Below are 11,370 nucleotides of genomic sequence, written 5' to 3'. Positions count from 1 at the left end.
TGGCAGCTCCACACAGTGGGACTAGCAGGCTTCCTACTAGCCTTCACACTATGCAGCTCCTGGGAAGCAGCCGGCATATCCCCCCTCTGGCTCCTACGTGTAGGGGCAGCCAGGGAGCACTGCACACTGCCACTGCCCTCGCAGCTCCCATTGGCCAGAAACCGCAGCCAATGGGAGCTGTGTGGGCAGCACCTGCAGACAGGGCAGCGCCTCCATGTAGGAACCAGGACGGCTGCTTCTGGGAGCTGCTTGAGGTATGGGCCTCCTGGAGCCTGCACCCCTGACCCCTTCCTGGGCCCCAACCTCTGCCCCAGCCCTGATCCCCCTTCTGCCCTCCAAACGCCTCAATCCCAGCACAGAGCACCCTCCTGCATCCCAAACCCCTCATGCCCACCCCAGAGCCCATACCCCCAGCTGGAGCCCCCTCCAAACCCCAGCTCTGATCCCGCTCCTGCCCACCAAACCCCTCAGTTCTAGCCCAGAGCACCCTCCTGCACCTCAAACCCCTCATCCCAGCCCCACCCCAAAGCCCACACCCCCAGCTGGTGTCCTCACCCCCCCACACCCCAATCCTCTGCCCCTTCCCAGAGCCCCCTCCTGCACCCTGAACCCCTCATTTCTGGCCCCACCCCAGAACTCACATCCAGAGCCCATACCTCCTCCCAATCCCCTGCCTGAGCCCAGAGCCCCCTCCCATACTCCAAACCCCTCGGTCCACCCCTCAGCTCCCTCTTACACCCCAAACTCATCATCCCTGGCTCCACTCCAGAGCCCTCACTCCCAGCCAGACCCTCACTCCCTCTCACACTCCAGCCCCCTGAGCCAGCCAGGTGAAAATGAGCAAGTGAGTGAGAGTGGGGAGAGCGAGTGACAGAGAGAGGAGGTGATGGAGTGAGTGGGGCCTCAGAGAAGGGGCAGGGCATGGGTAGGGCCTCTGAGGAGGGGCGGGTCAAGGGTGTTTGGTTTTGTGGGAGTAGAAAGTTGGTAACCCTATTAGAGAGGCTAGTGGATGCTGGCCAAAGATTAGAAATATTTGGAGCTGGGGTTTTGGTCTCAAATCCCTATGTTTTTAGCCAGATGTGAACTTCCAATAAGTTTGAGGCTGTTTCAGTTGAGATTTTGGCTTATCTCGAGCAGTATGGCTGAGCCCTGTGCACTGTAACTCACCTGTTAGTTCATACCAGCTCTAACCCACTGGTGGTGCTCTCTCCAAGACATTGAGTTAATGGGAATAGGATAGCAAAACAAGCAGTTTAGGGCTTGCCAGTGTGTTAAATTGTTCCTGATTAACTGTTCTATGGTTCAGCTAAACAGGAACGAGGCATTTTTATTCCAGACTCAGTGTCCACAGCTGGAGTTAATCAGGAACAACTCCCTGGGGTAGGGCTGCCACCTGTCTGGTTTTTGACTTCTGTGTCTGGGTAATGTAGTAGGCAAGCCCTTTAATCTGGGTAAAAGGGCAGCTGCCTGAGGTGGCTAGTCCGTTTTAAAGGCAAAATGGAAAATCTAGCAGGAGTTGCTATTTGGCCCCCTGGGAAGTTTGGGGTCACTGTGTGGGCTGTTTTAGGGATGAATGAGATTCCCCCTCGATGAAGTGAGCTGTAGCTCACGAAAGCTCATGCTCAAATAAATTGGCTGGTCTCTAAGGTGCCACAAGTCCTCCTTTTCTTGTTGCCCCCTCCCTTGGTGTCATTAACTTAATACTGGAGAGTGGAATGCTCCCCACAGGCTAGAGAGCAACTGGCGCTGGAGGAGCTAGGCCTGCCCGCAGGCGGCACTGAGCTGCGAGGGCAAGGCAGCAGGGCAGGTCTTGAGCGCAGCAGGGCCTGAGAGCTGGCGGTGGGTAAGGAAGCCCATCCCGCAGGGGTGAGTGCCCGCACGGAGCAGGACGTGTGGGCGAGCTGCGCCTGAGCGGCAGGCGGAACCTTGGCGTGACGGGAAGAAGAGCGTGGGGCTCATGTTCCCGACCGGGGTGGCTTCATCGCCGGACCGGGAGCTGCCACGTCTGAGAACCGCCGGCTGCAGCCGCAGGAACCCGGCCCGGCCTAGCCCGCAGCCAGAGCAGCGTTAGCGCCGCCGCCATGGTAAGGTTCCCGCGAGCGGCTGATTTCCACCGGGAGGGAGACAGTGCCCCAGGGCCTCGACCTCCCTGTATCTGCGCGGGCCGATCAGGTCCATCCCGCGCCCCCTGCCTGCCCCGGGCTTCCCGCGGGACGGGCCCTTCTCGCCTCCCCCGCGGCCACTGGCGGGGGGCGTCTTCCCCGCTTTCGCACTGGCCCGAAGTGAGGACGGGCCCCTCGCTTCCTCGTCGGCCGCAGGCTCGAGAGCTCCCACCTGCAGGGCCCTGGCCGGGTGATGTCTCCATGCCCCAGCAGCTCCGGTTCAGTAGTTCCCCTGCCCCCTTTACCCTGTTGTGCGATGGGTAGCAAATCAGAAACGTCGCGGGAGTCGAGTGTAGGATAGAGAAGATAAATCTTTTGTTTGAAGAGGCAGCAGAAGTGTAGCCCCAGCGGCGGCTGCTCGTGGCTGTTCCACAAACTACAGTGCCTCCTTGGAAGATACATAAGCTGTAACAGCCCCGTTGGGCTTTGACATGTGATGCATGCCTGCTATATACCTAAGACTTGATCGGCATTACCAGCTTATGTTGCTATAACCATGTCGCTCAAGGGCGTGGAAAATCCACACCTCTGAGTGACGTAGTTATACTGACCTAACCCCCCATTGTAGACCCTGCTATGCCGGCAGGAGGGCTTCATAGCTCCTGCCTTTCGCTTAGGTGGATTAACTATGCCAACCGTAGCAGCTCTCCTGTTGGTATAGTCATGTCTTCACTGAAATGCAGCAGCTGCACTGGTTCAGCACTGTAAGTGTAGACACGTCCTTGTATAGCGCTTTACACCCTGGGGGGTGTTTGGTATCATTAACCCTGTTTCACAGACTGGAGAACTGTACTTTACAGGTGAGGCACAGAGAGGTGAAGTGACTTCTTTGTAGCCTGTTTGTCTGAATTGGAGTAAAAACTCTGGAGCTCCGGCCCCTTATTTTAGCTGCTGCCTAGTGGTCTTGTTGCCTTCTTACAAAGGGACTGTTAGCAAGATGCAGAATAGATGCAAAAAGGCTGTCTCTGCCAACCAAACAGGATTCGTTGGTATTCTGAAGTGAGCAGTGCCAGGTGAATGAAGTCAGAATGTGGGGAAGTTCTGAATTCTGAATGTCTGGTGAGGGTATTCTCTTGTCCTTCATCCCCAAAAAGTTTACTAGGGGGACTGAACAGTTCAAGGGATTGATGGGTACAATCCTTTACTTCTGCATTGCTTCATCAAGTCTAGTCTGGCTAAGGAGCTGAAATAACTAGGAGCTGATGCCTGTTCAGGTGGGTCCTGTGAAATGAGTTAGGTTTCAGTCCAGTTTCCAATCTCTTTGCACTGACACACATTTGTTGACAGCCTCAGCAAAGACTAGTCAGGGAGATCAAGCTGTCCTTCCTTCTCTAGATGTGATTCTTCCAGGACAGAGGCTAAAAATATTGGTAGAATACTGTGTGGAGGATTGCATTGCCAGGGCCTGGGCTTTCACTCTTTTTCATAAATAAAAGAGAGGACTTCATTCTCTGTGGAGGGCCAAGTCAGTGCCAAATTCACTTACCAAAACCCAGAACAAAGCATGCCTATTTGTACTTTTTCCACCTTAACAACAACATTTGCAAAGATAAACTAAGATTGACCTGAAATGAAGTTCTTATTGAATGGAAATGGGTTATATCCTTAGTGAAGCATAGGTGATTACATCTTACCTAGGTATTTTAATATAAATTTGCCTCTGGTTAAACTATGTTAGTTTCTGTCTCCAGGTTGGCATCTGCACTAAATATAAATTATTTTTCCCCACCCAGGTGTCAGTAATTAACACTGTGGACACCTCTCATGAGGACATGATTGTAAGTATTTTAGTTTTTAAAATAAAAACTGAGGATTTTTTTCTTCAGTAGAGCAAAACTGTTTTAATTTTGTTTTTTTAAGTGTAGTAGTGGGGAAAATTCTGCTCCCAGTTACCTGTGTAATCCCAATGACTTCAATGAGCTTATCCTTAAGGCACCTCCTAGTGACAGCTTGAGTGAGCGTGTAGTAGAGGTAAGGGGATGTGTTACAGCTTTGGATGGAAGAAAGCAAAAGCCTTGAAAGCTGTTAAGCCTATTTCATTTGGTGATGGCTAGGGAAGTTGAGCTGGTTGAGGAAGGAGAAACAATTAAGAGCTCTCATTGTAATGTCTGGGACCTGCTGCTGTGAAACAAAAAAAAAAAAACCCCAACCCTAAGAACGTAGGCTGTTGCTTAGAGAACTTGGAAGAATGAAATTGAGGAGGATTAACATGTGCATGCCTACTTAGATAGGGAGTATAATGGCACTTCAGAATGTGAGTCTTCCACTGAAAATACAAGGGCCTTTTCTTGATAACTCTGCACTTCTTTGGTGCTTTATATGGAAGGATCTCAAAATGACTTACAAACATTGATTAATGAAGCCTCTGGATACACAGGTGAGGTAGGTCAGTATTCTTTTATTTTACAAAGAGGAAAGCTGAAATAAATAAAATTAAGCAACTTGCGCAGGGCTAGAGAGTCAGTGGCAGAGAGTGAACCCCAGAGTACCAGCTTCCTGTCCCTTGCTATAACTACTAGACACTACTACTTTTTACTATAGTGGAATGATATACCCAAGTCATAGAGAAGTGTAAAATACTTTTAATATCTGTATTTTAATAGCTAACTCTTTTGAGAAAATAAGAAAATATCTCTGGGAAATGAAATGATTTATATGAATAAGATCATTTATAAGCTATCTAACCTTTTTATCCTACTGCTCTGACTTGGTAAACAGTTCACAATTGTTACAGCTACTTTTAAAGCATAAAATCCATAATATTTATTAATGCAGCAAGAGTATGCAGATGTTAATGGAAGTCTCTGTTACCTTCCAGCATGATGCTCAGATGGATTATTATGGTACTCGATTAGCAACCTGCTCCTCTGACAGATCTGTAAAAATCTTTGATGTAAGGAATGGAGGGCAGATCCTCATAGCTGACCTGAGAGGGTGAGTACATTAAATGAAAAATAATCTCATGTAACTAATCAATGGATTATTGGCATGACAATGTCTGGTGGGATGATATTGGAATCATTATTATTATTTATGCAGGATATTATCACAACACTAATGAACCATAAATTCCTTTATTAAATCAAAAGACCAAATGGTATTTATACAGTTGCTCCAAACATGCCTAAAAAGTGTAAATAATAAGCAACTTACCACATCCAAACAGTAACAAAACATTTATAAGCATTTGATCAAAATTCTTACAAATGGGCTAAACCCAGTGGGACTTAGACCCATATTGGTTGGCTCCAGCATGGTCAGGCAGGTATTAGTAATGGAACGCTTTGAGTTTACTTTTTATACCCTTTAACAAACAAGAGGTGTCACTGCCAAGTACTGACTTCAGCTAAAAAAAACAATTTGAGACAGTTCACCCTTATTTTCTAGTCTTAATCCAGAGAAGATTTACAGCCTTTCCTCTCTACCGCTGACAAACAGGTTTTTGTTTTGTTTTTCTCCTTTGCACCTGGGGTCACACAGGCCCTAATTTTTGAACTAACATTGGCATGTGGGGTGAGAAGATCTGCTTTGGCTTTTAGGACAGGTTCTGTTTGTCTTATTGCATCAGACATCCTCTGTACTTCATTGCTTCTGGCCTTATAATTAATTTCTTTCATGCTCTTTCTTTTACTTGCTAGTTAGGCCTTTCTTTACAACACATTTCTTTAACCAGACTTAAGTTAACTTTTTAATTTTCTAATTTTATATTTATTCTACAGGTGCGTGTTTTTTTTAAATGATGTGCATAATAATTCACACCTGCACTATGCAGTGTGCACTATAGATTCCTCCTGGGAAGTAGTTACTCTGGCTGGCTGTCTTTAAACTTTCCTTGTATTACTGTGAGTGGAGAAAGCAAGCAAGTTAAAAATAACTTGATGCTTTTCAACCTTGACATCTCTGGTATTCTAGAAATAAATATGCACTCTTAGTAGCTAGTGTGTGAATGAATATTTTGGATTTTCTCTTAACCAATGCATCCAAGTTGCACCCTTCATTGCTCTCCCACTTTCATCTTGACACTACAAAAGTGTCTGGTGGTCATTATTTGCAAGGGGGGAAAAATTGCTTTGCAATTTGCCTGCTGTGAAACAGGCAAGATTGAAAGAGGTTTCTCCTCTTCAAATGCCATGCTTTCCTTATCTTTCCCAACTACTGTTGTTTCTTATAGCCATGAAGGTCCTGTGTGGCAAGTTGCCTGGGCTCATCCCATGTATGGAAATATTCTGGCCTCGTGTTCCTACGACAGGAAAGTTATTGTCTGGAAGGAAGAAAATGGCACTTGGGAAAAGACATATGAGTACACTGGGCATGACTCCTCGGGTACGTGGAGTGTTCTAACTGTAGAGGAGATCTAGTTGTATCTTAATCTTTTTGCTCATCTGTCATATAACAATGTGTGTGTTTGACAGTCTTGGGTGTTGGAAGGTGACTGGGGTTTAAAATTTTAATGTCATTTTTATTAAATAAGGGGGGGAAAGGACTATTTCATAAAATACCATCTTAAACTGGCATGGAGAAGAGTTCTACAATATAGTGCTTCCTTCCCTATGTGGCCAGTCTCAGGCTTGATAGTTCATTATATATAACATGAACATCATATGAAGGGTATTGTATGCTATGAAATGTGTCACAACAATGAATACCTAACTGAACAAGCTTACAGGCATATCATGCTAGATGGGTATAATACAGCACGCTACAAACAGAATGGTATATGGTCACTATAGCGGGAATGCTTTCAGAGTAGGTGGGGTTGGTTTACAGTGCTGTTATTTTTTTTTATAAAGAGGCTGTTCTGTGAGAGTGGCAGGCCTTTCTGGATCATCGGTCTCCCTTTTAATTAAAAAAAAAAAAAAAAAACACAACCCACAGGACCCTGGGTTGCTGTGCTCAGCCTCCTGAGGAAGAGTGGAAAAGATGTAGGTGCCCCATCCTGCTGCTTCATGTGTTGTCAGCTTAGCTTGAGTAAGGACTGCTGTATCAGGTCTTTGGTGTGTACGTCTCTCTTTATTGGGCCAGCTGAGCTGCTGTTGGATAGCATGAGATACTTGCTTCTAGGGCTGAGCCTGACTGAAGGTTTAAGATTCCAATTCTTTAACAGAATATGACTGTAGACTTACAAAAACTACAAATAAGTGCATTTTGTGGTGTTGGGGGCATTTTTGGCTGAAGAGGTCTCTGTGCACACATCCATCACCTCCCCCTAGGGATCATCACAAGAAGTTTGTGGCAAGGGGGTCACACTATTTGTGTACTGGCCAGAATCTCTCAAGTACTCTTCTCTGCCAACACTGAACACAGTCTCTGCATCACTCCCATTCCTGGTAGGAAGGAACAGGGTTTTGGAACCTGAAGACCATAATTATGCACAGTAGTATGCTGTGCTCCCATTAAGTACTCACCTGGCACAAATAAATATGGTTTAAAGCAAAATAGCTGTTCGTTTTTCCTCTGAATCTGATGTTGATGCCTATAACTCAGTTCCTGGCTCTGTTCTGGGGGTCTCAGCTGTCACAGAAGAAACTCAGGATTTCAAACTATTCTTAAAAATGCTGCAGGTATTTTATTATCTTCAATAAGGACCCTTAAGCTGATTAAAAAGGTAACTTACTTCATCTTAGTGCCTTACTTGTGGCTTCCAAAGTGTCATACCAGTCAGTCACCAGGGAGTAATCCAATCTTCAATATGTTTCTGACAGTGAATTCCGTCTGCTGGGCACCACATGACTATGGCTTGATCCTCGCCTGCGGGAGCTCTGATGGGGCCATTTCATTGTTGAGCTACACAGGCGATGGGCAGTGGGAAATCAAAAAGATCAGCAATGCGCATACTGTAAGTGTATTTCTATAGCTCCGTGAACATGCACGTTGCTCTGTAGGCATACTGTTGTTGCCCCAAAGGGCTTACAGTCTAAGTCAAGACAGAGAACAGTGAAGTGACACACACTTGGAGAGGAGGTTTCCCAAGATGAAACATGACAGAGTTTTTGTTAAAAGTAAAATATAAGTGGGAAGCTGTTGTACATTGTGGACAGTAAAATAGAATGGAAATGAGAGATGACTGCAGTGCCAGGTCTGCCCTGTGACCTCAAATGCTGCCTTTAACAATAGTCATTCAAAGCTGTAGCACTGTGCAGCTTTACCTTGTCTTAGTAAAAACAGAAGTTGATTTATGTAGCCACTTGCATGAGAAAGGTGTAGTTTTTGTCCACTAAACTTTTTTTCCCCTCCCCCTCTCTGCCCTCCTGGCCTTCTCAGTAACTGTTGTGCTGTGTTTGAGACTAGACCATATCTGGTCTGCTTGCTCATCAGATCTCAATACAGCATTGTGTGGGAAACTTAGGTTCAGGAGTCATCCCTGGATGCTTGCTGCCCTGGAGCAGTATGGAAGGTAGAGATAGTATCTCTTGTAACCCCAGCATCTTTAAAGAGTAAGAAATCTAACAGTGAAATTCTGTTCTTGCACAGATCGGCTGTAATGCTGTTAGCTGGGCCCCTGCAGTTGTACCAGGAAGCCTTATAGACCAGCCATCTGGCCAAAAACCAAATTACATCAAAAGATTTGCATCGGGTGGCTGTGACAACCTCATCAAGATTTGGAAGTAAGCATCCCCGCTGTCTGAATTAGAGACTTTGTTTCTTTCCTCTTCCTGTAAAAGGGAACAGTTTCTTTGCTGATCTCCCAAATAACCTTTATATGTCATCGTTGGTATCTCATATAACGTTTTAAGTAATTCCATGTTGCCTTCCATGCTTTAAAAGCTTTTCTCTTAACAGTTCCATGACTTTTGCATCCTATTGCATTTATTATGGTGGTTAAAACTCAACACAATCCTGCTTCACTTTATATTTTGAGAAGCAAATATACTTTGAACTGGCTGTGCCCGAAGTTGTTGGAATATAATTCCAACTCTCTTGAGCCAAGAGGTGTACAGACCATGGAAACTGAATTCTCATCCCTAGAGCAACTGTCCCTTCAAGTCAGGCCTGTGTTATACTGAGGGGGAGAAGAAGGGGATGTCTGCTGCCAGCATTATGGATAAATCCGACACCCTCTCAGGAGTATTGAATACATTACAGAATACCACCTTCCAAAATGGGAGGGGTTGTTGCTGCTGCTCCTTTCTTTGCATGAATATGTCTTACAATCTCTTCAGAGAGGAAGATGGCCAGTGGAAGGAAGAACAGAAGCTGGAGGCTCACAGTGACTGGGTCCGAGATGTAGCCTGGGCTCCCTCCATAGGTTTGCCAACAAGTACCATTGCCAGCTGTTCACAGGTAAGACACTCATCCGTGAGAAACATGCTGGCTCTGACAATGCCCCCCACTTCAAGATTGCTGTGCTGCATGAAAGGTAATCAAGTAGGAGAGATAATGCAGCTTTTTCAGCTCTAACCAGTCATCATGCCAATCCATTGTTCTAGGATGTTGTGCCCCATCTGTACTTAGCTGTCCTAGGCTTCTACTACTTCCCTTAAGAAATTTCTACAGAGTTTGAGCTCAGATGCTTAACAGACGTAATATTTGACGAGAGTGAAGGAGTAGATCAGTGCAGCAAAGACAGCCATTTGATAGAGAAAGAAAAAGTGGGTACAGGAGTCCCATTATGAAGTGTGGTTCTAAGCTGAAAAGCTCTTAATGACTTGGGATCTAACTTGCCCATTTCACAAATAAAAATATTTTTTCCCTAATTGCTAGCCCTGCAAATAACCTGAGATTTGAGGGTCCAGTCCTCCTTTCAGGTTCCTATAGCCTCAGCAGTAATAAAGATTCTCCAGTTGGTATTTATTGAACAGTTCCACTGCTGTATGTGCCAGAGAAGAACTAGCTCGCTCTTGTGTGGCAGTGTTGGCTTTGTAAGACTGGCAGAATAAAAAGTAACGAGAACATATTTATGTCAGAAAATTCAGCTGATGTGACCCAGAATGCTCAGAGAGCAGATCTCTTGAGGAGGGATATGTCAATATCTATATAGCTACTTTTTTGACCCCAACGGCACTTTAATGTTTCTGCATTTTTCATTTAGACCTCTTAGAAAAACCAAACCTGTCCAGCACTGTTGTCGTCATGGTGTTTTTAAACAATTGCACATAAAATGACTATCTTACAGATTATGTTGTTGCTGCTTTTTGAAGTGAGCAGAGTGCAGCTATAAAGCCCAGATAATCTTGTTTCAGTATTGCAATATGCCACCATTGGTTCTACAGACTTGTTTTGCTTTTTCTCAGGATGGCAGAGTGTTCATCTGGACTTGTGATGATGCCTCTGGAAATTCATGGTCACCAAAATTGCTGCACAAGTTCAATGATGTAGTCTGGCACGTTAGCTGGTCTATTACTGCAAACATTCTTGCTGTGTCAGGAGGAGACAACAAAGTGAGTGCTGTGGCTTGAACCTTGCGTGTGGCTGTTCTCAGTAGAGCTAACTGATGGAGCACAATGCTAACTTAAGCTCTGAACTGTTAGGTGCTTTTCCAAATTCTCAGTTGAGCCATATCAAGAACATGACTTCTGGTGTAGGCTCCAGTTCAGCATGAAGGGCTTTCTTCATTCTTGTCTCTAGTGGATGTACAAGCCAGTTCTCTTAACAAAATACTTTAAAGGCAATTTGAAAATAAGATTCTGTTTCTTTCAGTGAGAGAGTTAAACACCTGATTTTTAAAACACTAAAGAGCTAAATTTTTTTGGAGTATTTTGAAAAATACAATCCTTCCAGTGTACATTCACTTTAAATAGGGGTGTAGTTACTTAGAATTTATTCTGGAGAATTGCACTGTCCAGATTCTGCTGGTCAGTTAACCAGCTACCCTGACTTAACTGAGATGGTCAGCAGTAGCATCACACAGAGAGGACTACCTTGATCTGGGAATTCAGTCTCTTGTATTAGGTTTCCTTTTTCACATTACCAGTCACACGTGAATCTAAGTGAGGTGTTTTAAGTCTGTCTTCCTATCTTCAAACCTCCTTATCCTAAGTATTCTAGTGCTACCTATTTCTTGTACATTACCTTTCCTGTTCTCTTCATCAGAAAGGCCAAACTCCTGTTCAACTACTTAGGACTGACAAACTGCAGTGCTTTCTGGGGTATGGAAATTAGAATTGCGGTCCAGTATTGTTTGATGGCAGTGGAATCAGTTAGTGTCTTATGTAGGATATTAACATACCATCCCTTCCTTGTGCAGTTATAACTGTCAGAACTTATGAAT

General features: G+C 45.1%; 1 protein-coding gene across 1 annotated transcript in view; it reads left to right on the top strand.

Moving 5' to 3' along the window:
- Window positions 1–207: 207 nt before the first annotated feature.
- The window catches only part of SEC13 (SEC13 homolog, nuclear pore and COPII coat complex component), a 12,254-nt gene continuing 1,091 nt past the window's right edge, over window positions 208–11,370 (top strand). The window contains exons 1-9 of the mRNA XM_073351236.1: window positions 208–254; window positions 1,729–2,084; window positions 3,896–3,940; window positions 4,981–5,096; window positions 6,334–6,485; window positions 7,865–7,998; window positions 8,634–8,767; window positions 9,323–9,443; window positions 10,394–10,540. Coding sequence (XP_073207337.1) covers window positions 2,082–2,084; window positions 3,896–3,940; window positions 4,981–5,096; window positions 6,334–6,485; window positions 7,865–7,998; window positions 8,634–8,767; window positions 9,323–9,443; window positions 10,394–10,540 — 852 coding nt within the window. The 5' untranslated portion in view covers window positions 208–254; window positions 1,729–2,081. The remainder of the gene's footprint in view (window positions 255–1,728; window positions 2,085–3,895; window positions 3,941–4,980; window positions 5,097–6,333; window positions 6,486–7,864; window positions 7,999–8,633; window positions 8,768–9,322; window positions 9,444–10,393; window positions 10,541–11,370) is intronic.

Source organism: Lepidochelys kempii, chromosome 7 (assembly GCF_965140265.1).
Source record: "Lepidochelys kempii isolate rLepKem1 chromosome 7, rLepKem1.hap2, whole genome shotgun sequence".
Lineage (NCBI taxonomy): Eukaryota > Metazoa > Chordata > Testudines > Cheloniidae > Lepidochelys > Lepidochelys kempii.
The sequence above is the reverse complement of the archived record's forward strand: the minus strand, read 5'-3'. Positions and strand labels throughout refer to the sequence as shown.